Source organism: Entelurus aequoreus, linkage group LG13 (genome assembly GCF_033978785.1).
Source record: "Entelurus aequoreus isolate RoL-2023_Sb linkage group LG13, RoL_Eaeq_v1.1, whole genome shotgun sequence".
Taxonomy (NCBI): domain Eukaryota; kingdom Metazoa; phylum Chordata; class Actinopteri; order Syngnathiformes; family Syngnathidae; genus Entelurus; species Entelurus aequoreus.
Genome location: NC_084743.1, coordinates 47138732 through 47165906, shown reverse-complemented (window position 1 = coordinate 47165906; position 27175 = coordinate 47138732). Strand labels below are relative to the sequence as shown.

At 38.7% G+C, this 27175-nt stretch overlaps 1 protein-coding gene across 1 annotated transcript in view; it reads left to right on the top strand.

Annotated features, from left to right (window-relative positions):
- LOC133663456 (solute carrier family 12 member 9-like) overlaps positions 1 to 27175 on the top strand; it is a 135314-nt gene that overhangs the window by 94785 nt on the left and 13354 nt on the right. Inside the window, exons 9-12 of the mRNA XM_062067934.1 lie at positions 1695 to 1819; positions 15797 to 15989; positions 21523 to 21697; positions 24655 to 24801. Coding sequence (XP_061923918.1) covers positions 1695 to 1819; positions 15797 to 15989; positions 21523 to 21697; positions 24655 to 24801 — 640 coding nt within the window. The remainder of the gene's footprint in view (positions 1 to 1694; positions 1820 to 15796; positions 15990 to 21522; positions 21698 to 24654; positions 24802 to 27175) is intronic.

The following is a 27175-nucleotide window of genomic DNA, read 5'->3' as shown; positions in this document are numbered from 1 at the left end:
ATCAAAGATGAAACAGAATAAAGATATAATAAACATACTCATCAGAGTCTGAAATACACATTTTGTGTTTGCTGAGGAAGCTAAAGGTGTAAGTGGAGTAGCCAAGAAAATCCCCAGACCAAAACTGAGCACATGTAGGGTATCCTAAGGCGCAAGGTCTCTGACATCCATCCGCACAGTGATGCCATCATTGGAGGAGTAGAAGAAGATTTCAGCCTGCGCAGCACTAGTGAATTACGTGCCCAATAGGATAAAGGCAGGGGTAGATGTCAATGGTGCTCAGTGCGCACACTACGTATTCACACTTTGGCCACTATTTAAATATGTTCACAGTGAAATGCACTCACTTGTGTTGCTAGAAATTTTGACCATAACGGCTTTATATTCAAGGGACAGTACATTTATTTTGCTTTCCAAGCTGTACACTGACTGCTCTAAGACACACCATGTCCACATACTGTTGTCCCTTTAGAAAAGGGGTGTCCAAACTGCGGCCTACCTGAGTTTTCAGTGTGTCCTTTTTTAACAAGAAGAGTATATATACAGCAATGTTAATATTTGGTTACATGTCCCTTGGCAAGTTTCACTGCAATAAGGCACTTTTGGTAGCCATCCACAAGCTTCTGGTTGAATTTTTGACCATTCATCTTGACAAAATGGGTGCAGTTCAGCCAAATTTGTTGGTTTTCTGACATGGACTTGTTTCTTCAGCATTGTCCACACGTTTAAGTCAGGACTTTGGGAAGGCCATTCTAAAACCTTAATTCTAGCCTGATTTAGCCATTCCTTTACCACTTTTGACATATGTTTGGGGTCATTGTCCTGTTGAAACACCCAACTGTGCCCAAGACCCAACCTCCGGGCTGATGATTTTAGGTTGTCCTGAAGAATTTGGAGGTAATCCTCCTTTTTCATTGTCCCATTTACTCTCTGTAAAGCACCAGTTCAATTGGCAGCGAAACAGGCCCAGCGCATAATACTACCACCACCATGCTTGACGGAGGGAGTGGTGTTCCTGGGATAAAGGCCTCACCTTTTCTCCTCCAAACATATTGCTTGGTATTGTGGCCAAACAGCTCAATTTTTGTTTCATCTGACATCACATGGACAACGATAAAACCTTCTGGAGTAAAGTTCTGTGGTCATAGGAAACAAATATTTTGCTGTTTGGCCACAATACCCAGCAAAGTGTTTGGAGGAGAAAAGGTGAGGCCTTTACTCCCATGAACACCATGTCAAAACTTTTGACCACAACTGTATATGTACACACACACACACACACACACACACACACACACACACACACACACACACACACACACACACACACACACATATATATATATATATATATATATATATATATATATATATATATATATATATATATATATATAATGTGTATAGGCTATACAGTATATGTGTGTATATATCGTTACTTTACATGCCGTCGGCTTTCGGCACCCAGCCAAATTTCTTCAACTCAATGTGGCCCCCGGGTCAAAAAGTTTGGAAACCCTTCCTTAGAAGCTGTAATAAAATGGTTGCTACCCACTTTGGTGAGATACAACAGTCTAAGGTCAGCCTCCCCTAAACTTCTCTTTTCATAATGGTCTGTTTCATTGCAATGTTTTTACTTTACTTTTTACTCGTTCATTTATTCCTCTCTGTCTTCTTTTGTTCATTCACTGTAGCTCGTGCTGTTTTCGGGGAAGCTCAACACAATTGCCAGTATTGTGACCATTTTCTTTTTGCTGGTTTATGCTGCTGTGGACTTGGCATGCCTCGCTCTGGAATGGGCCTCAGCACCTAATTTCAGGTAAGACGAGTATCCAAAAATACACACACCAATTATTGTGGCCCATTACCTTCCAATATGCAGTTGTATGTCTTGCATATCATACCCTAGAACAGGTCACATGTTGATAATAAAAGTAATAAATAAGACTCTCTGGGATATATTTTGTTGGACATCTTCTCTTTTCTTTTCTAATCACGCTCCCTCTCGTTCGCTCTTCTTTACGGGTACCATTGTTTATGTGTGAAAAGGGGAGTGATTGTATTCCAGCTGGATACTACTATGGCAACCGTGTACTAATTAAAAGACATAAACCTGGCCTCTGCTTATGACCCCATATTGGATAGGGACCTGCAATAAAACTGTGTTTGAGGGGAATGCAATGTGAATTGGATCTTCAGGTACCTGGGATTGGAGATGCTAAGAGATTTAAATTTACAATGTTTATGTTTTGGTGTGTGGCTAGTATCCCTAGGACACTTGCAATGACCCTGATTTATAAGCGCTCTGTGAAGCCATTTTCACATTGCAGCAGCATGAGGAAGGTACCTGTGTGTCTTTAGCTCAGTGATTACATTGTGACTCTGTTGGCATTTGGTATTTGAAATATTTCTTGTAAGTCATTTCATATGTCTGGTTGCAACTGCTGTTATCTGTCATTACAGATGTAGATCTCCAATTGCAGTAACCGAGACTGCGTTCCTAAAGTCGTACCTTCCAGGATTAAAAACTTCCTTTAGGCTCAGAGATATATTCCAAACATGATAAGTGCCTCCCCTTTTAATTTGTCACACTGGAGAGAAGCTGTTTAGGCACAGTACATTACTTCCTTGTTATGACATATCACCTCCCAACATTGCAGTTTGTATTATGAATTCCCCCTGCAGTAAAAACTCCTGCCTGCAGAGTGTGCATAATACTTTGTCAATTGACTGTTCCATCATGTTTTCTTACTCAGATTTTCCATCGAGCAGGCCAACGTGCTGTTTGTCTTTCATATTGACTTGTTTGGTGGTGCAGCCTTTCACTACCTGATCAGCTGCCCATGTTAGCATGCATGATGGCAACAATAGCTTGACAAAAGCTGCCTGTAATTTTATTTATTTCTGTCACTTAGCAGCTAAATGTCTATGTTCATACACAGTATGGAGCCATTCCCCTAAATTAATAATCCACACCCCCATTGTGGCAAATAAACTTCATTGATTACAATTAGCGTTATCATTGGAGGGTGAAGCTAAACATGTTACACACTGAGTAAAAACAAATGGAAGCAGACAGGAAGGCATACTAGTCGCTAAACTAGCATTTAAACTTTAAGAAGTCTAGATGGAAGTGCGTTACAACAGAAAGTAATCAGTCATTAACAGGAAATTAACAAGTACCGGTAGATTAATAAAACTCTAGAGAGAGGATAATACAACAGTGCTCTGTTGCTGTGAAACAGTCAGGCATACACGTAAGGCAGGGGTGTCCAAAGTGCGGCCCGGGGGCCATTTGTGGCCCGCAGCTAATTGTTTACCGGCCCGCCACACATTCTGGAAATACTATTGTAAAAATAAAAAAGAACATTAAAAAAAGTGGAATGAGGTGAAATCTAACGAGAAAAAGTTACAATGTTGACACAAAAGCTGCCATGTACGCTGTTTTTTTTTCTTTTGTCTGTCTTTATTTTCCTTTTTTTGCCATTGCTCAGAAAAAAAAAATAACGACAAAAAAATCCATGTTATAATGAATTATTTTCAGGACTCCAATTACTTCAGATATTTCACTTTAAAATGTTTTATGTGGTAAATATTGCATATATTGTGTAGTAGCCATATAAAAACATCAACGTTTTCTTTGACAAAAGCACATAAAACAAACAAAATAATTGTTCCAGCATAAAATCGACAGATATATCTGAAGTTGATCTCGTAACTTAAGTGTTGAAAGTAAAAGAAAAACCTATTAAAAATGTATCACTTTATGAGTGGGGCACCTTTTGGATCCCAAATATATTTAGTGATTTTTTATTTATCTTTTCACTGTGATTACTCAAAAATATGAAAGAATTAAAATCAATGGTGTCCTGCATTATTGATCTTTTAGGGCTCTAATTACTAAATACTGCATATTTCAGTTTTACTATAAAAAAAACTAAGTTGTTTTTGACAGAAAAGCCATAAAAAAATGTTTTTCATTTGTAATACTTTATATCAACTTGAAGTTGATATAGAGATTTACTGTAAACGTTAAATAATTAAAAAATAATAATAATCGGACTTATTTTTAACATTTTAATGACTGAGACCCTTTATGGTCCCCGGGACCCCTAAAGGTAAAATAAATAAAAAATCCATATATTTTGTTATGGTTTGAAAATGAAAAATATCAAAATGGCCCCCGCATGCTTTAATTTTTCTGTGTGCGGCCCTCAGTGGAAAAAGTTTGGACACCCCTGACGTAAGGGAAGTTTGTTTTGATCCATATGATCCCAAGGTTAGTGACAGTATATAATGGATACTACGGGGACATTAGTTTTTTTTATTGTTTACAAATTCTGGGAATATGTCGCTGGACACAGGAGGAGTTTGAAGGCAAAAACCAGAGGAGTTGATAGTAGTTTTTACTTTTGTTTAGTTATTCTTTACTATCAACTTTATTTTGCTCAAATATTTGTATGTAGTTAAAGAGAAAAAAAAAAAAAACTATGAGTGTTTTGTTGATATTGTTATACCGCATTTATGTGTATTTTTGTGATTATAATTGTAATTAAAATTACCAGGTAATACATGTGATTGGTATCAGCTGGTCTTACTTATTGATGATTGGTATTGGAATTGGCAGCATAAAACTCTGATCAAAACACCCTTATAACAATCTTCTTCTTTAATCTTCTTCCACTGACAAAGCAGGTTTTTATTATTTCCATATGCAGTACTTTAACATTTTCAGACTTACTTTAGCTTCTGTAGCAAGAATGTGTCTCGTTTCGTTGATGTAAACATGCCCCCTTCCCTGAGGCTTCGACTTCTTTTGTGAATTTGTTGTTGTTAAGGTCTGAACCGTTAGTCCGCCACGCATGTAGAGAATGCCGACTCCGATGATTATCCAATAAAGCAGGACTTTTAAAAAGTTAAACAATATCAGATTAAGATGTTTACATGCATTTTCGAAAGCTGGTTTCAAAGACTCAGGCAAAACATTTCTATTGTTAACTTCTCCCAGTTGGCAGTGGGACCTGCAGTCCCCGCAGGTCTCTTGTTTTTTTTTTTTAATTCCTTGTGCTCCTTTCATTGTGCTCTGTCTGGCGCTCTCCCATGGCTCTTTCCAGGCGAAAAGAATGAAAAGCCATTTAGCGCCGTCTCTCCCTGGAGAGCTGCTCTGTAATTAGCATAACTAATTTAGCAGAAATATTTCCCTTTCCCTTAAATTTGGCATTGTGTAGGTGTGTTTGAAATTATGATGTAGCGGAAAAGATGTCTACTTGTTAAATGTGTCTGCACAGGCAGTATACAGTGGATAAAGGCTTACAATTTGGAGACTGGCTGTGTCAGTCATGCAGCAGTTCTTTTTGTTCCCTATTATTGACGTGTGAATGCAGATGCCTGACTTTCATATTGCCTGCGTGTGATTGTGTCGTATTTGTGTGTTTTTAGTGTTATCTTTGAGCGTGATGAGTGTTATGTGTGACTACAGCTTCATATTACTATTGAATTTCTACGGTAAATCTTAACCCCCCCCCCCCCCCCCCCCCCCCACTGTAACCGAAATATCACAGTATTTATATTACCGTTACATCCCTAATGTAAGCACAGACAGCCAGAGGTGGGTAGTAACATGTACAGTCACTTAAGTAACTTTTTGTCAGATAAATTTTAATGCAACATACTATATTTTCCAGACAATAGAGTGCACCGGTATATAAGCTGCACACACTCAATTTTAGAAGAAAAAAACAATTCCAATATATTACACTATAAGCCGCAGATATATGCATTGTAAAAAGGGGTTATTTACACAGAAAATTTTTGTAAACATTTATTTACATACCCAATTGTTTCCAAACTGTGCTTGTAACATGGCAGTAAAATGGGTGATCAAACAAAACAGAAGTCATCGTCATGAAACCACTAGCTGCGGAAACTAACCCTCTTATCGGCTAAACAGACTCAATAAGTCCACGGTGATGTTTTGGTGAATTTACTGAAGAATTTGTGAAACTAAAACAATACAAAAAGAATGCAATTGTAAATTCATAATACTAACACACACACTCCAAAACGTGTTAGCATATTAGCTAATGCTAACAACGCTAGCTTGATTACACTAAGATAGCAAGTACAAATATGCATGAAAACACCGCTATCAAACATGTGAGGGTTTAGTACCGGTAAGTATGAATTGCTTTAGTTTGGCAAAACTTAGATGTGTTGCTTGGAGTAATTAATGAAGAATCCGTACGAGTAGAAACGCTATGGACAACTTGTACTTCCGGTTCAAGGCACTAAACAGAAATAAATACTGTAAACCTGCAACCCGCAGCACACGCAGTGGGCAAACTCCTCCAAAAGATGACGCCATAGCACAAACAATAACACACTTTTTTAAGTTTCTCTGTCGTGTTTTATGAAAACAATTTTTTAATGCAAAACATTATGGCTGTTTGCAGAGAAAAAAATAATTAATTAGCCGCACCGTTTTATAGGCCCTAAAGTTCAAAGCGTAGGAAAAGGTAGCCACTTTTAGTCCAGAAAATACGGTACTTTTTACTTCTACTTGAGTATTTTTTTAAAGAAAAACACAACTTTTACTCTGTTACATTGAGTTTCATTCAGATTGCTACATTGATCTGTAGATTACTGCGTGCAATTACTCGTACTGTTTTGGTTTGTTAAAAACACTTTTTCCTGCGGGCTCTGTTACATGTCTTTATGTCACCAATCAAATCCAACTGCAAGTGAGTTTTTACTCCATTTCACCAATCAAACCGAGCCTGGCAGTCACATGACTGCACTCAAAAATATTGCAAGTTCCAGTTTGAAAAGTGACATATTAATATTGTAATCTCGTAGCAGTGAAGAAAACTACAGCGACTCGCTGTCAGAAGAGGCACCACATCTCTTCATTTAAACTTTTCCTTATAAACTACAAAAACAGAGCTTCAATATCATATCACAAAATTTCAGCCTACAAGAAGTCCACTTCCAACTACAGAAAACCTGTTGTGGTAAATTGTACATGTTTTTTTTTCTGTTTTAGCTGCGCTTATGCTAACACTAGTCCTTTTGTAGGGTCATAAGCAGTGTTCTGAATTAAAGTGTAATGATAACGGTGTTACTAACACCAGTACTTTTACTAGTAATGATTAATCTAATTAATTACTTTTATGTATGTTACAACACCGTTAATGACACGTTTGGTGTAACCCGGCACACTACTTTTGATGTGGTTGTATGTCAACAAGACAGCGGCAGAAGCACAGAAAGTTCAATGCTGTAAATATTTTTTTACGAATGATTCTGAAAACAACAACCAGCACCACACTAAAATAACTTCATATCAAACAGACGGATGCAACATCACACAACAAACAACACACATGTAAGTACACACATGGTTTACGCATCTACCATTTATGCCACATGTTTGTTCGATTCTCTGCAACGTCAACTCCCGAATATGCTTATCGCTGTAAACATTAAGCATGTGTGAAGCTTTGAGAAATTCTCAAACCAATTGGCTCAAGTGCTTCAATGCCTAATGAGGCTTCATCAGACCATCACTAGCTAAAACAATCCACTGAAAAGATTCAACGGAGCTACTTTCACTACCTGCAAACTACAAGTCTGAGCTAACAAACACAGCTGAGCTAATGCTGCTCTGTCTGGGTGCTGGCATCACACGTCACTCAGCATCAAGCACCGCCTTTTAAATGCACACTCACACACACTGGATTTCATGAAACATCTCAAATGCATATGCCAGATATTTTAAAGTATTAAAAAAATAAATAATGCAATAATTACTTCCCCTAGTAATTAATTTAATTTATTAATGAGTATTACCGTTAATAATTCAATCAAGTTTTTTTGCAAAGTAACGAGTAACTGTAATTAATGACTTTTTCAAAGTAATTTTCCAAACACCGGTCATAAGTGACCGTAAAATGTGCATCTTTTGTTGTACATGTTTTAGCAGTGTTTCTACAGTGTTAGTGCAAGTACCATTAAAAACATAGCTACTGAATAAATCATAAGTTACCCACCAGTTACTCAGCACTTGAGTATTTTTTCACTGAATACTTAGTTATTCTTACCCAAGTAATTATTTGGATGGCTACGGTATTACTTTTACTTGAGTCATATTACTCTGAAGTAACCGTTCTCTTACTTGAGTACAGTTTTTGACAACTCTACCCACTGAGGCGTGCAAATGAGCACCTTATGCAACACATACTATACAAGTAGAATCCCTTTTTTATTGACTTTGATCCAGGACAAAATGTTGTCACATTTGTGTGACAGGTGATCTCTTTAGTCTTAGTTGTGAAACAAACACACCAATTGAGTCTTTACTAAATCCCATCCGTCATCTAAATTTCAACCTAATTCTCTGGAACCGCTTTGATTGTCTGTGTAATAATGTGTGAACTGACCATCTGAATCAACTAGTGAAAGCTTTGTCCTCAGCCAAATCATTAGACTTAATCATTAAAATGCGCTGCACTGCAATAAAACGAAGATGGATCACCAAATATTGGATTTGAGTACAATTTGTAAATGATGGTGTTCTGGCAAAATACATGAATAACCACACACCAAAACAATGTTAAATTGAATTGGCGCACTTTCCGTATCTTCTTGACATGTAATACTATAAATCAAAGCTAAGCATAGCAGTCTTGTCCATACTATCCCCAGTGTATTATTTAGATTGTTTAATTATTGCTAGCAACTGATGCTTTAATGTGCAATTAACATCAACAGTAAAACCATTTTAACACACTTTTTTTTAAACACAGATCAACTCATACTCTTGACAATGACATTTTTGGGTGATATCTACTAGCAGTGGTCTGCAGAAATCAGTGATTTTGTTGTATTTGTTTGACTACTAATCCTACTAGTTAAAAGGAAATATTTTCACACCATTAACTTAACTTGATGTCTTTACCAGAAATAGTTATTGTGTTGCGTAAGGTCATTCAGTGTCTTACTTTTCCTCTCTTTCTTCTTTGTGTGTGTGTGTAAATAAAGTTTCTGTCCTGGCTTTACCATCATTTGAAACATCATTCAGCGTGAATGTCTGGTCTTACCTGCTTTGATTATCTAAAGGTAATAGCTTTGTCAGCAAATTGACCATCATCTGGTGGAGAACCAGAGAGAGACAATTGATGGGATAAGAGAGGCGATTGTATGGCGTTACCATTGTCGCTAATGATGGAAGAGAAAGACATACAAGATGGGTTGAAGAGGTGGCTAAAGTGAGCTTTTATCGTAATTACACCCTCTCCAATAGGATGAAGAAGGGGCCACCAGTGTGGTCAAGACGTAAAAGCAAAGTTTGAAGGAATGAGGCAGTGTCAGATCAAGATCTCTCCTAAAAGGAAAGATCATGGCTAATGTATTATTTATTTGAAACTAAGAATAATCATCACTGTGATGACAAACTTGGCGTAGGAAATCAACAGAAAACACCGTAACGGCACCATCTTCACACTTATTATCTATAAAGGGGACCTATGATAATATGATATATTATGATAATGTTCACATTTTCTGACTTATAAATGTTGTTACAATGTGGATACTCTTGCTAAACAATGCAAAACCGTTAAATCATAGAGTTTGTGTATTTGGATGTGAGCTTGCACGCAATTTAGGATGCGTCTAACGGTGGGCGCATGGTGTGGACGTACATATGTGGTCATGCTTTTGGCCAAGCACTCCCTCCTTTGCTTCAAGATGAGCCGAGACTGTTTGCTGCAGCCTGGAGCCTCCCAAACCATAACCTCCTGCCTTCTGTCTCCAAAAGAAGGAAACTTACATACCGTATATTACCAAATAGTAGCCCGGGCGTTTATTTCACAAAATGGGGTCAGACCATTACGGCGGCTATTAGGACATGGGCGGTTATTTGCACAAGGCTTTTATTTATTTGTGCACCAGGCCATTATTTGGTTATGGTACAATGGTTACTGTCCAGTATTTTTTTTTCGTACAAAAAACTTTAGATGTAAAAGCTATTGTAAACATACAAACAAAAAAACAAGAGATCAACATGAGGTAGGCTATCAAAAGACAAGAGATCAACAAGGCCTCAACATGGCAGTAGTGCAACAATTGTCAAAGAGAATACCAATACTAAAAATAAATAAACTTTTTAAATAAAGCAGCCTACTGGGAAAAATAAAATTATGGTACCAAGTACTCAAGTATAAAACCCACCATCAAAACAGAACAATAATACTGTCACTTAAATAAAATAAAGGCTACAGTACTCCAAGTTTTAAATAAAGCAGCATACGTGATGTATCCACTGACACAAATTAGCATCAAGCTCGTCGCTCACTTTCTTCCTACCTCCACCAGATAAGCGAGCCCGTTTTCCATCGATTGCCGACTGAGATAGTAGTTCTCCCTGTTTTTGTTTCCATTCTCGTACACGTTTTGGGTCAACGTTAAACTGCCTGGCCGCTGTCAATCCAGAATTCTGCTCCGCATACTTCACAACCGCTAGCTTGAACTTTATGTCAAACTTTCTGTTCTTCTCACCCTTAAAGTATTCCCGTCCATCAGTTGTGGTGTACCGGTATCCTGTTCATTCAACTCACTGCTACTGTTGCTTGCCATGTTGAAACTTTTCCTCGTGGGTTTGTTGTTGTCGTTGAGTGTGTGTTACGCTATATGCGGTGACCCTTTGCAATATCTTGATTACCCAGAATCCCCACATAACGTCTGCTGTTACCGTAATTACCAGAATTACTGCACCTTTGCTTTTCCTTTTAGCTTATAAATTGGGTTTAATGAAATCAATAGGATTTTAATCTAAATTATGCAAATAACAGCCCATGGGCGGCTATTTGGACATGGGCGGTTATTAGGAAGAGGCGGTTAATTCACAAAATGGGGTCAGAGCCCGGGCGGCTATTAGGACATGGGCGGTTATTTGCACAAGGTCGTTTATTTGGTAATATACGGTATTTGTATTGTTTTACACGGGACTGTTTTGACACTCTAGCCCATCACAAAGTTTTATTAGACCCTAAACTGCCGACATTACTACTTGGTTGTGTTGAAGGACCACAAGAGAAAGCTGTAAGTAAAAAAAACAACCAATTGTGTAATGTTAGTGTGCATACTGAGCTAGTGTAAAGTTTTCAAATAAGCTGTGTTCGGCTTACCACATAGACATGGAAAACACTGATGTTCAACATGCAGGAAGATAGGCTATAAAGTTAATTTTCAACTGTTAAAATATAGAGGTCATGTTCGTCTTCAGGATATATATTTCAAAAGTTTACAGGGCTGATTTACATCTAAAAGGACAGCCTTCCAAAAGGAATATTTTGCAGACATACTCAAAGAGGTTTAAAAATGTGCCCGTGGAGCAACATGTATGCAAATTTACACCGAGGCCAATCCAATACATATGATCTGGACCACAAGGAAGTGTGTTAAATGAAGATTAAAATCAACACAGGTCCCCTTTTAAAGGAACCCTCATTGTTTGGACAAATGTGCTTTTAATGATAAAGAATTTTATCAGATTTATTAATGTGTGATGTGATGATATTTAAATGGTTTTATATACAGTGCAGTACAGTACAGTACCAATGATTGTCACACACACACTAGGTGTGGTGAAATTTGTCCTCTGCATTTGACCCATCCCCTTGTTCACCCCCTGAGAGGTGAGGGGAGCAGTGAGCAGCAGCGTGGGCCGCGCTCGGGAATCATTTGGTGATTTAACACCCAATTCCAACCCTTGATGCTGAGTGCCAAGCAGGGAGGCAATGGGTCCCATTTTTTGTAGTGTTTGGTATGACTCGGCCGGGGCTTGAATTCACAACCTAACAATCTCAGGGCGGACACTCTAACCACTAGGCCACTGAGCCGGTATAAATGTATTTTTTGTGTATTTATACTGTACACGTAATAAAGTATCACACCCCGCTGTCACCCTAAACCCATTAGATTACATGACGTGTGTAGACCTTTTGAGTGATACAATTTGAATATCACATTTACAGTAGACACCTGATAGCTTATTCTATCAGTAAATACATACCTGTCTCTGATTAGAGGAATTGTGTTTTCGGGCATTTCCTGAAAAATTATTCAAAACCTATCCATAATTGTTTGAGTTACACTACCGTTCAAAAGTTTGGGGTCACTCAAACAATTTTGTGGAATAGCCTTCATTTCTAAGAACAAGAATAGACTGTAGAGTTTCAGATGAAAGTTCTCTTTTTCTGGCCATTTTGAGCGTTTAATTGACACCACAAATGTGATGCTCCAGAAACTCAATCTGCTCAAAGGAAGGTCAGTTTTGTAGCTTCTGTAACGAGCTAAACTGTTTTCAGATGTGTGAACATGATTGCAAAAGGGTTTTCTAATCATCAATTAGCCTTCTGAGCCAATGAGCAAACACATTGTACCATTAGAACACTGGAGTGATAGTTGCTGGAAATGGGCCTCTATACACCTATGTAGATATTGCACCAAAAACCAGACATTTGCAGCTAGAATAGTCATTTACCACATTAGCAATGTATAGAGTGTATTTCTTTAAAGTTAAGACTAGTTTAAAGTTATCTTCATTGAGAAGTACAGTGCTTTTCCTTCAAAAATAAGGACATTTCAATGTGACCCCAAACTTTTGAACGGTAGTGTATGTTGCTAACAAACACACAAACAAACCTTGGCGAAAACATAATACATTTGCTGGAATAGAGAAAGTCTGCGTTCTGCAAAGCAAAGCGCGCCAACTTTGTCTCCAGCGTTTCCAAGGCAACCCAGAGCCAGCCGGTCACGTTGCACCGCTCGGAGGTAAATCACCCTTTACACTGAAAAGCTACTTGAATAATCTTCAATACATCCATGCATTTTTCCACCACTTGTCTCTCTCAACGGTGGGGGGGCTATCCAGCTGCACTCGGGCGGAAGGCAGGGTACACCCTAGACAAGTCGCCGCCTTACAAACTGTCACCCAGAAAATATATTTGAAGCCAGCGGAACCAAACATCAGTTTGTGAGGTATTTACATTATTAAAAGTTATATTGTTAGTTTGCTTTTTGAGGAACAGCATTTTCCAAACTAATATAAACATGTCCACTGTGCTTCTCAGAAAGTAAACGTTGAATGATACTAGAGTGAACTTTGTTTACATTTTTACTTTAAAAACATCAACTGTAAGTTTTTTTTTTCAATATTTGCTTGAAACAGTGGATGTTTCTGCACAATTCTTTGCACTTAAAAATATTTTTTTTCTTAGTAATAACTATGATTACAACATTTTAGCATTATGTTTGTGTTCAATTATAGCAGTGCTTCTCAAATATGTTCTGTTACGCTTCCCCGAGGAAGAAGATATTTTGCACGCCCCCCCCCACACTCGCCACCGTGACTATAAATAGTATAATTTGTCTATAAAATTGTTATAACTATATCTCTGCATAACATTGTAAGTTTATTAACATTAAAAGAAGCAACACACCGGCCTTTCCTCGTCTCCACCTTGGTAACAGTGAAGCCAAATGCTACATACGCTTCATCATATTCTGGTACAGTAAAAAAAGTATGTGCCCTGAGGTCACACTCGCCCCCTCCTGGCATCACACCGCGCCCACCAAAGGGGGCCCGCCCCACTATTTGAGAAGGACCGAATTATAGTAAGCGTGTTTATCCTAAACATTCCTGCCACTTATTTTGACACAGTATGGCATTTTAAAGTCTTTTTTTTCCTTCTATATAATACAATGATATTGTACCGTGGCCTTAAAACCGTGATAATATTGTACTGTGAGATTTTGATACCGTTGCATCCCTTTTTATCAGTTCTCTGTGAAGCTCGCTTTAAGTGTCTAGAAAAGCCCGATATAAATCTAATCTATTATTTTTATCATTTCATTCAATAATGTGAAAACAAAAGAAGTTGACCGGATTCCGTAAATGAACAAGGAAGTTGCTACTACTACAAAATAAAATAAAAGTCGCCACCATAAGGGGACGGCATGGCACAGTTGGGAGAGTGGCCGTGCCAGCAACCTGAGGGTTCCTGGTTCGATCCCCACCGTCTACCAACCTCGTCACGTCCGTTGTGTCCTTGGGCAAGACACTTCACCCTTGCTCCTGATGGGTCGTGGTTAGGGCCTTGCATGGCAGCTCCCGCCATCAGTGTGTTAATGTGGAAATAGTGTCAAAGCGCTTTGAGTACCTTGAAGGTAGGAAAGCGCTATACAAGTATAACCCATTTACCATAGATATGGTCATCAAACTTTGAAAATGAGTGTGTTTTTATGTGAAAATAAATTAAAGTAACCTCGTCACGTCCGTTGTGTCCTTGGGCAAGACACTTCACCCTTGCTCCTGATGGGTCGTGCTTAGGGCCTTGCATGGCAGCTCCCGCCATCGGTGTGTGAATGTGGAAATAGTGTCAAAGCACATTGAGTACCTTGAAGGTAGAAAAGCGCTGTACAAGTATAACCTATTTGGCTGTCGATAATAGACTTTGCTTACCGAAACCAGATGTTGTGATGAATTATCCATTTTTGTTGGCGGGCTGCATCTTTGCCCGTGCACACGAATGACGTAGTTCGCCCAAAGCTGACGAAAAAGTCTCATACGGGTTTGAAAAGATCATATTGACCACAGATCTTTCCTCCAGAAGGTCTTATTTTTGTCCATGTGATGTCAGATGAAACAAAAATTGAGCTGTTTGGCCACAATACCCAGCAATATGTTTGGAGGATAAAAGGTGAGGCCTTTAATCCCAGGAACACCACTCCTACTGTCAAGCATGGTGGTGTAGTATTATGCTCTGGGCCTGTTTTTCTGCCAATGGAACTGGTGCTTTACAGAGAGTAAATCGGCCAATGAAAAATGAGGATTACCTCCAAATTCTTCAGGACAACTTAAAATCATCAGCCCTGAGATTGGGTCTTGGGCGCAGTTGGGTGTTCCAACAGGACAATGACCCCAAACATACATCAAAAGTGGTAAAGGAATAGTTAAATCAGGCTAGAATTAAGGTTTTAGATTGGTCTTCCCAAAGTCCTGACTTAAACCCCATTGAGAACATCAGAATCAGAATCAGAATCAGCTTTATTGTCATTACGCAGGGTAACGAGATTGAGGCCATTCCATACAGTGCGATGTGTGCATGCAAGAAAACAATGTGTAAATATATAAAAATATAAAACATATAGAAGTGCAAAATATACATGAATATCTACATGAAAAAAAACAGGGTGGTTGGTGGAATGGGTTATTGCACCGAAGAAAAGGCAGTTATGAGGGACAATGGGGCAGTCCGTTCATGTGGACAATGCTAAAGAAACAAGTACATGTCAGAAAACCAACACATTTAGCTGAACTGCACCAATTTTGTCAAGAGAATGATAAAAAATGACCAAGCAGAAGCTTGCCAGAAGCTTGTGGATGGCTACCAAAAGCGCCTTATTTCAGTGAAACTTGCCAAGGGACATGTAAGCAAATATTAACATTGCTGTATTTATACTTTTGACCCAGCATATTTGATTACATTTTCAGTAGACCCATAATAAATTCATAAAAGAACCAAACTTCATGAATGTTTTTTGTGACCAACAAGTATGTGCTCCAATCACTCTATCACAAAAATATAAGAGTTGTAGAAATTATTGGAAACTCAAGACAGCCATGACATTATGTTCTTTACAAGTGTATGTAAACTTTTGACCAAGACTGTGTGTTTATCCAAACATCTTTCAATTTTGACAGCATAAAAAGTGTTATTTTTTCTCTTCCCAGGCCCACTTTTCGATACTTCACCTGGCATACGTGCGTGCTGGGCATTGTGGGCTGTGCTGTCATGATGTTTCTTATCAACGCTATCTACGCCTCGGCCAGCATCGCTTTCATGCTGCTGCTGCTTCTGCTGATTCACTACCTCAGTCCAACCTCAAGCTGGGGCTACATCAGCCAAGCTCTTATTTTCCACCAGGTCTGACACAAACACACACACACATACACAAAATATTGCCTTGTCATTATTACAGCAACTAAAATCTCACCCTCTCAACTTAAGGGGGGGGACTTGTACTTCTGCCAAGCAATCTCTTTAAAATGTTTATAGAGACACACACACAGAGACTGTCGCCTCAGTTAGCCAAGTGTATGCAGCAGACTACAACACACTTCAAATGCACTCTCCAAATTCATACTCCGTCATTGTTTTGATTTCCATAACCATCCATCACTTTTATACCAGGTCTAACTGACACACACTGCATATTTTTCCCCTCAATGCAGTGCTATACTTGCATAGGCACACAATCTTACGTCACCAGTTCGCTATGTCCTCTGTCGGTAAACCTGTTGCTCTCAAGGTGACGGACCACTGTTTCCAACAAGGCTTGTTGCCAAGGCAGTTGATGGTGGTTGTCAAGAGGCAGAACATTATTGCAGCCACTTAACTTAATGCACTTTTCCTTTTTCCTAAATCCCTGCCTTCTTTTTGTGGTTTACTCATTCTTTTGCCTTGGCAATATCAACAATAAAACTTAGTATAAACAGCTTAATTACTTAATTTACAGGGATGTTTGCACATTTTAGAACCTCAAAGACTCAACAGCAGCCACTGTGACTGAATGCCAGTTAGGTGACATTGCAGAAACTGAAACTGAAACAGAAGCGCTCACAACAAAAACACACTAAGAGATAACAAAGCTGCTGACAACAGTGTTAAGGAAAGACATGGCGGAGAAAAAGGCAAACCGATGCTGATGGTATCAAGTGAAGAAATAGACGGAGATGGAATATAAGCATGGTGCGCGGGTGAGTGATTGAGCAAACTAGATGATGGATGAGACTGAAGCGACAGACGAATGATGATAGCCTGATGAATGAGAAGACAGAGGAAAATGGGAAGATAAAAGAAGACTGATGATAAGATGAGTGTAGACAGTTGATCTGTACTCTGAGACAGTTCTTTGTTCTTCTCTGAATTGGACGCAAGTATAAACAGCCTTAAGGTATTAGTATTGGAAATAACAGCATTCTAAATTGGTCAGGCACACAAGCATTCAAGAATATTAAGATGTTCCCTATTTGCAGTCTTATCTGAATCCCAAGACGTGTTCATTTTCTTAGTATCTGAATGTTCATTTCATGCACAGCAAATGTTTGGAGGTATATTTTTAATCAAAGAACTCCGTATTTCCCCCTACTTAGGGATGGGAATCGAAAACCGGTTCTTGTTCAGAACCGGTTCCAAGTGTATCAATTCCTTGGAATCGCTTGCCATTTAGTCAAACGATTTCCACCCGATCCTTTCGGGTGGAAATGGAGTCATTACGCAACGTGCGTAGTATGTGCGTAGTACGTGCGTAGTGACGTCAGATCTCAAAACGGCGCAACAAACGCTCTAAAGTTGACTACATTTTACTTGAAAAGATTGCAACAGCGCTACTTGTAATAATCATAAGGTTGCAAGTTCATCAAGAAGAGGACATATGCGCAATATGCTGAAACATTTGAACACACAACGTGCAATAATTATTTATCCTATCTAATCCAAGCATCAGTAAGGCTAGCATGTCATCTGAATACAACAGGTACTAACACCGCCTACCATGTTAGCGCTATTATTTGTTAAACGGGAACTGAACTTTTTTGGGAATTTTGCCTATGGTTCACAATCATTATGAAAGACATGACGGATGGATTTTTTTTTCATGCATTCTAAATAATAAATACATTCGATCAAAAGTCTGCTTACATTAGAGCCTATGGGAGCCATTCAATTCTGCCTATAGAGCCCCTAAAAAAACATCCAAACACCTCCACTAGGGTATCATTGATATACATGATGTAAATATATATGTAATGTAGTAACAGGGACATCTAGTGGTTAGAGTGTCCGCCCTGAGATCGGTAGGTTGTGAGTTCAAACCCTGGCCGAGTCATACCAAAGACTATAAAAATGGGACCCATTACTTCTCTGCTTGGCACTCAGCATGAACGGTTGGAATTGGGGCTTAAATCACCAAAATGATTTCCGGGCGCGGCCACCGCTGCTGCCCACCGCTGCTGCCCACCGCTGCTGCCCACCGCTGCTGCCCACCGCTGCTGCCCACCGCTGCTGCCCACCGCTGCTGCCCACCGCTGCTGCCCACCGCTGCTGCCCACCGCTGCTGCCCACTGCTCCCCTCACCTACCAGGGGGTGATCAAGGGTGATGAGAGGCATCATTTATGATCTACAATAAACTTACAGGGAGCAGAGAAGTGAGGAAGCAGCAGACCACTCGATGATGTAAGCATAGGGACAAACGGAAGTGGTTACATCACCGCTATAAATAGTTAATCTGCGTTAGCACTTATAATAACAATAACACCAATACTTGGTTGATATTCAAGTCATGAAATGTAAATTGAGTATTGTTGGTGCTTTTTTAATGGTTAATTGGATTTTATGGGCGAAATAGTGGAGCTCCCATTGGCTCAGCAGTAAGCAGACTTTTATTTACGTGTATTTCATATATAGAATGCATTGAAAAAAATCCATCCGTCGTCCTGTCTTTCATAATGAGATAGGCCAAAATAAAAAATAAAAAAGTGCAGTTCTCTTTTAAATAGAAATGAATGATTCTCATTTAGATAAGTATGACAATTAGACAGATTCTGACTAGCGCTTTTCTAAACAGCTATTAGGGACAAATCTAGCGACTTTTTCAATTGATATTGGAGACTGAGTTGAAAGCACGCAGCAGTTACTGGTCTCAGCGAGCAGTGACGGATGCTACTGGTCAGCTGATGCTGCAGCTCCTGGAATTGCGCAAAGTCCCGACGAACAGCTACAATTGTGAGTGCGCCCAAAATACAGACGACCGTAACATCAGCCGTGTACCTAGATACCCCGTAATCATTCACCTCTCAAAGACACGCTAAAATAACGTACGAAATAACGTTTTATTTAACCTAAGACATATGTTCTATACTGTGAGCAGTACAATGAATGTGTTCTTTTGGGTGTGCCTTTTGTGCATAATACTATTTTTTCACTTGTTTGCACTTTATGATAGAAGTCTCCAATGGCGTATTTATTTTAGCTAGCCCTTTGTCTTTTGTACATTTTATTTTATTGTTAATTGTTTTTTATAGTATGTCAATAAAGACAGACGCAAAATGAATTGCACGCCTTATTATAAATAAATAAATGATAAATGGGTTGTACTTGTATAGCGCTTTTCTACCTTCAAGGTACTCAAAGCGCTTTGACAGTATTTCCACATTCACCCATTCACACACACATTCACACACTGATGGAGGGAGCTGCCATGCAAGGCGCTAACCAGCACCCATCAGGAGCAAGGGTGAAGTGTCTTGCCCAAGGACACAACGGACGTGACTAGGTGGGTAGAAGGTGGGGATTGAACCCCAGTAACCAGCAACCCTCCGATTGCTGGCACGGCCACTCTACCAACTTCGCCACGCCGCCCCATTATTCTGCTCACTTAGGAGACACAATCCACTGTGCACACATATAGTAGATCAGCTTTGTGTGTGCTATCAGGTTTCCACGTGTATTAGTACACGCAAACCTTTAGTAAATCAGGCCCTAAATGTGAATACTAATAATGAACAAAAACACAAAATTTTCCTTAAAGCCGTCTTTGAGTTTATGGATAATGTTTATTTAGCTTTTTTTCATCAGACTATTTCCTTACGAATTACATAATGAACCGACCTGTGTGAAACACTTAAAGAATTATGTTAGGTATTAATTATCGTGATTTAAAAAGTGGTAAACAAAAAAAAATGTTATTTTTAATCGTGCATTCCTACTTGGTGGTATAAGATGTTGATTTTTGCAATACAATCTAAAAGAATGAAGCCAAATGGCGAGTCTGCAAACTAGTCAGCCAGGGGCTGGCAAAAAGTGGACCAACCCTATGACATTATTGCCTAGCAGCAACATGGGCCCAAAGAAGGCGCTGACAGACGAGACGACATCAAAAGGTTTTTGGAGTTTCTTAGGAAAGACATTTCTGCTGTTTAACTCCAGTAAAAGTTATCCAAAAGCTTTTGGAGGAAATTAAAGAAAGATCGGCGTATGTGGAAGTTTTGCAGCCGTACCTCCTGGTACCCTAGCACCTCCAAAACCCTCAAATTGAACTCCAAACATCCCACAACAAGCTGGTCAGGTTGCTTCTGGACCTCCACCCCAGATCCCACCTCACTCCTACCCACTTCTCTAAAGTGGGCTGACTCAGGGTGGAGGACAGAGTAAAACAAACTTGCACTGAGCCTAGTCTATAAAATCCGCTACACCTCCCTGATACCGAAGTACATGTCAAACTACTTCCTTAACGTAAATGACCGCCATAACAACAACACCAGGGGGAGCTCCACTAACCACGTTAAACCCAGATTCCGAACTAACAAAGGTCTTAACTCATTCTCTTTCTATGCCACATCAATGTGGAATGCCCTCCCAACAGGTATAAAAGAAAGGGCATCTCTATCCTCCTTCAAAACCGCAATAAAAGTTCACCTCCAGGCAGCTACAGCCCTAAACTAACACCCTCCCCTGATTGTTAATAATCAAATGTAAACAATCAAATGCAGATACTTTTTCTTATGCCTTCTGATCTCTCTCTCTCTCTCTCTCTCTCTCTCTCTCTCTCTCTCTCTCTCTCTCTCTCTCTCTCTCTCTCTCTCCTCTCTCCTCTCTCTCTCTCTCTCTCTCTCTCTGCCCACTACTTGCTGTCCATATCCTACCAAGTCAGACCTACACTGTTCCAATATCAATTTCTCTGTTCTCAGTTGTTGATGACTGATGATAACAACCAAACCTAACCCCCCGTCCCCGTCCCCCCCTCCACACCCCGGATTGTAAATAATTCAATGTGATTATCTTGTGAGATGACTGTATTATGATGATAGTATATATTGATAGTATATATCTGTATCATGAATCTATTTAAACAAGTTGAAAAACTTATTCGGGTGTTACCATTTAGTGGTCAATTGTACGGAATATGTACTTCACTGTGCATCCTACTAATAAAAGTCTCAATCAATCAATAAACGGTGTGATTGCAAGAGGGGAGGACGGGGGGGAAACCCAGTGAGCTGGATGTCAGTTTCATTAAGCAACAGATTGCTGTGGCCCTCCAGTCCAAGAGGATTGAAGTGAAACAACAACATAAAGCCTTGGCACCAACTGTATTGGAGACTGGCAGCAGACTCACCGTTAACAGTTTGTGTTTGTTCAAGAATCTCACTCCTGACAGTTTTCAAGCCAAGGATGTCAGCAGACAATTCTATGATTGTGGTCAGGATGTTATGGTCAGGTAAAGCACCAAAATAGTATACAACCAAAAAAAAGTTCAGGAAGCAGAGGTTTTCTTTAACCGGAAGTGTGCAAAAAAAATATTTCACTACAAACATTTCAATTTACTATGATTACAATTATAACTTTCAGAGAATATGATGCATTTCTGTTTTTTTTCTATTGTCTTATTTTCTGTAGGTGCGCAAGTATTTGCTGATGCTAGATGTGAGAAAGGACCATGTCAAGTTCTGGAGGCCACAGGTTCTGCTGATGGTTTCCAACCCTCGTAGCAGTACAGGCCTCATCACATTCATCAATGATATTAAAAAGAGTGGACTCTACGTTCTGGGACACGTTCAACTCGGAGATCTCAGTAAGAACGCCTTTTAACGTACACCTTTTTTTTTACCAGCTTTAGGTAACCTGTTTTTTTCCCAGCACTTAACGAAACAAGTGCCAGACTGCAGCATGGAGAGACTGAGAAAATAATGAAAGTATACATTTATGATATAGTTTATGATTGCATCTGTCACAATTGTTTTTATTCCATATATTGCAGTGTTCAATCAATCAAACGAGATTCTCAATCAGGATTGTCGCATATTTCATTCAAGAGTAAACACATCCTAAAGACTTACAGTGTGTAATTCAGTTTTCCCCCTACCATCATCAGGTTTACTTTAACTTATTAAATCTTATTTTCCATACAGCGTCAGATCACAAAATAAATCATAAAAGTACACTTTTCCGACAGACTTGGCTGGCGCCTCATGCATAAACCGTGCGCATTAACAAAAACCTGGCGTCCGCCCTTTTTCACAGCAAAGTTAAGATGTTTTAAGAGTAGAGATGTCCGATAATATCGGACTACCGATATTCTCAGCCGATAAATGCTTTAAGATGTAATATCGGAAATTATCGGTATCGGTTTCTAAAAGTAAAATTTATGACTTTTTAAAACATTGCTGTTTACACGGAAGTAGGGAGAAGTACAGAGCGCCAATAACCTTAAAGGCACTGCCTTTGCGTGCCGGCCCAGGGACACAATATCTACGGCTTTTCACACACGCAAGGCATACTTGGTCAACAGCCATACAGGTCACACTGAGGATATCCGTATAAACAACTTTAACACTGTTACAAATATGCGCCACACTGTGAACCCACACCAAACAAGAATGACAAACACATTTCGGGAGAACATCCGCACCGTAACACAACATAAACACAACAGAACAAATACCCAGAACCCCTTGCAGCACTAACTCTTCCGGGACGCTACAATATACACCCCCGCTACCCCCTAACCCCGCCCACCTCAACCTCCTCATGCTCTCTCAGGGAGAGCATGTCCCAAATTCCAAGTTGCTGTTTTGAGGCATGTTAAAAAAAATAATGCACTTTGTGACTTCAATAATAAATATGGCAGTGCCATGTTGGCATTTTTTTCCATAACTTGAGTTGATTTATTTTGGAAAACCTTGTTACATTGTTTAATGCATCCAGCGGGGCATCACAACAAAATTAGGCATAATAATGTGTTAATTCCACGACTGTATATATCGGTATCGGTTGATATCGGAATCGGTAATTAAGAGTTGGACAATATCGGATATCGGATATCGTCAAAAAAGCCATTATCGGACATCCCTAATCAGAGTGATTTGAACGTGGAAATGCGCGGTGTCTCACGCCAACTTGGCTGGCGTACGCGCATTTCTACGGCCTCTGGATACTTTGGCGATATACAGAGGTTGTCATTCTGGCTTTGCAAAGATTTGATTTCAACAATGTTAAAGATTGAGACACAAAATTTACTTTTTTCACCAATACATTTAATGGTTTATATTTATATTTGTAAGGATGTTGATTAATTTATCCACACGATCATTTATGCTTTGCTATTAATTCCTCATATTAACATTTATGAGGACGTCCAGGCAACCATTTTTCCACCTATTTCAGTTTCAATGTATTCTTGTGACTCCAGCACAGCTTAGTCAGTTGAGCGGACAGCAGCAGCTGGTGGTTGCGGTAGGATAATGGCACCGGAGACGGTGGAGGAAGGACTCAACTTTGTCACATTGCTGCTACTGCAAGTAGCTCCCCTGTGTTGTAGTAACACATTGAGTAATCAAACAAGAGTCAAAGTATGCTGACATGTTTAAATTTAAAAGATTTCAAACCAAATATTACCTAATTTTCACATTAAACGCTAATCTGGCTGGGAGCAGGCTACTGTATAAACACATTTTGTTGTAAGTTACACAAATTAAACCTCTTCTGAAGTTTTACGTAATCATCTTAGTAACTATCTTTACAAATGGGTTGAGCACTACTTTATCTCCAGTCCCCTCACCTGTTTTGGCCACATCCATCTTCTTTTTCACCTTCTTCTTGATGTAGTAACACTTATTACATATTTGTTCCTGTGTGCGGTTCTGGGACTCCAATAAATTGATAGCCTTGCACACTTTATCCCACTCAACACTCTTTTGTTCGCTGAAAATGCCAGAGGACAGGGTGCCAAAGGGTACATTTATTTTGGCGTGCCTTCACTGTAGCAAGAAGCACCTCCAACGCCTTGTCTGTGGATTTAATCATTTTCACCATCTTGCTCATTATCTTTGGGTTTTCTGATTGTGCATAGTGTGGGATCTCAGGCACATGGCTAATTTGAATATGATTTGCATATTTAAAAAGTGTGTGGACAGGGAGTGGCCAGCCACTCTAACATGTGCGTTCAATTCGAATGTCCAAAAAAATATGGTAGAATTAATTTGTGTGCGCATTTTTATACATTTGAATGTTTTTATGCATAAGTTTTTTGGATTTGCGCATACACCATTTTTATTTTGTAAGAAATCTACACAAGTCTTAATACATGATGCCCCAGGTCATTAACCTTGTCATTGTATGAAACAAACTGATTAGCCTTACTTTAAGATTTGTATTTACACATTTCTGTCTCTATGTACTGTAGTCATACATTTACAATCCTCTTCTGCTCTTTGTATCACATGCACTGTACTGTAAACACTGATTTTGGAAAATGATTACAGAATCTTAATACGGTTTGTTTTCTTAATCTGACATTTACATACTGTAACTCCATCTCTAAAATGAGCATTTATATACTGATAAAGGAAGAATTTTTGATGCATAAATTAAGATTGTGGAGGTGGTCATAAAGTTGGGGTTAGTCACTGATAATGTAAGAAGAAAGCTAATCATTTTAATCACAGCTAATCACAACCATAACTGTTGAGGTTCTTTTTAAACATGTACCTTATTTTTCCATTCTTCTTACAATCCCGCCCTCACTCTCAGACACGTTGCCCTCTGATCCTCTTCAATCTCAGTATGCCTCCTGGTTAACCCTGGTGGACTATCTCAACATTAAAGCCTTTGTCAACCTGACATTGGCTGATTCAGTACGTCACGGGATCCAACACCTCCTGTTCATCTCTGGACTAGGTCAGTGTCACCATCATTATTTCTCATTATCCCATACATGTTTAGTACTGTATGACTAAGGCGTAGAGTCTGCTTTTACATTTAAAGGTGCACCTGTACATTTTACAGAAAGTATATGAGTTTATATAGACTCACATGTTTAATTGACAGTATCATACATATACATTTTTAACAATATGTTTCACAAATTTTGTTTGTATTTAAGGGGGTTTTATGGGGTAGTTAGTTCCCTTCTACAGTAAGGCAAACTATAACCGCAGAAGGAAATTTTCAGTTTCCATGGGAAGTAAAAGTATAAGGCTTGCTTCTAAAATATCCAATATAAGTGCGCTAATACAAGCAGTCCTGCAGCGTGTTTACTTTTGTAAACCTGGCCATCCAGTTAAAAGCTAAATGTTTTTAATAAGCAGACAAAAGTGTTTTTTTTTTTTTAATTTTGGTAAAGTAAATACCAAAAACTTAAAACATGGTTGGCTATAAGCTACTAGGAGCTAGCAGCTACACAACATAATCGTTTGACTCGTCGACTAATCGGAAAAAAATCGCATCAACTATACAAGTATCATAATAATCGTTAGTTGCAGCCGTGTTTATTAGGATATTATTCAATTACATTTTGGCGCCTCGCTTTGTAGAAAGATGTCTTCAATTGCATTTCTTTTTTTGGAGAAAATTGTGAAAATTGACAATGTAATGTTAATTCGAATCAAGTGCATTCATTTCTATGGCGCCAATTCACAACAGAAGTTATCTCAAGAGAGTTTTATGGTGGAGTTCCCTTCTACAGTAAAGCAAACTACAACCGCAGAAGGACATTTCAGTTTCCATGGGAAGTAACATTAATTTATGGCACTATCCTATCCTATTCAAACAATTTGTGAATGTTTGTGGCGTCCATAACCAATACTTACATTTTAGTACTATACCAGCAAAAAAAAAAAAAAAAGTATAAGGCTTGCTTCTAAAATATCCAATATAAGCACGCTAATACAAGCAGTTCTGCAGCGTGTTTACTTTTGCAAACCTGGCTCTCCAGTTAAAAGCTAGAAGCCAGCAGCTACACTACAGCTAAGCACACAATAGCAAACAAGCTAAACATACGTAATAGCTATCTGGAATTGAACAACATTGCGGTATAAAACCCAAAAATTGTAAACATAAACAAATAATTATAGTTGCATATTACTTACAGATTTAAATTGTTCATGGCAGAAGCATATTAGAAAGTATCCAGTAACAAATATATTCCCTCATGAGCTTGATTTAATGAATTATTGTGACCACTAACTTAAAGACAGGTTCAGTCCATTCCAAATGGTTAATAATAAATCGTTTTTTTTTGTTTTCCATACCTAACATTGTTCTCTGAATATGTCAGGCTTGGGCGAATGAAGGGACTCAGATGCAGAGAGGGGAGGTTCTAAATAAGGCTTTTATTTTGAAAATAACTCTTAACCTCCAGAGCAGAAAATATACAATCACTATGAGGTTCTACTATATCAAAAAACGTTTCCAAAAAGGGAAAGAACCAAAAATCACTCCAACGGAGGAATAGGCAAAAATAAGACAATATAACTAGCAACGAACCTGCTATAAAAAACTTTAACAAAAAGCGCTCCAAACGGAGGAAGAAATAAAGGACTATCAAAACTTACTACTCTCACAATTATTCTAACATTTATATAAACAAAAATCACTCAAACTTTGAGGAAGGAAATATTTAAAGAAAAATCATAACTCACCACTGCGGTTGAAAAAGGTTAAATAACAAAGGTCGCTCTAAGGGAGGAAAAGGTTAACTCAAAATTACAGCTTGAAAAACGCTGGATAAACATACGTGGTCGTGGGACGAGGCAAGACAAGAACATGAACTAGGACGCAAGACAGGCACGAAGGATCGAGACAATCTGGCACAGAACAAGGAGAGGGATGGGCTTATATGGAACATGAGGGTAATGGGAAACAGGTGGAAACAATCAAGGGTCAGGGATGACGTCAGACTGGTGACACAAGAGGAAGGGCCCGTGATCTGAAACAAGAGGAGATGCTTTTCAAAATAATACATGCAAATCACAAGACAGAAAAAACCAAGACAAGACTTTCCTCACCGCGGTGTGACAGAATAATTTCATTTAATCAAGGCTTTTATAACATTCGACACTACAAAATACTAAAATATGTATGATTCATGCTTTGTTTTCCATTAATCACTAAATAAAATAAAATACATATGAAAAAGTTCCAACGTGTTAATTTTACATCTTTAGCATCCATTCTCAACATATTTATTTATAATTGATTACTTTAAAATATTTTTTAAATTGAATTAAAGTTGTACAGTCTTTTAACTCTGGGTCCCAATGATTCCATACAC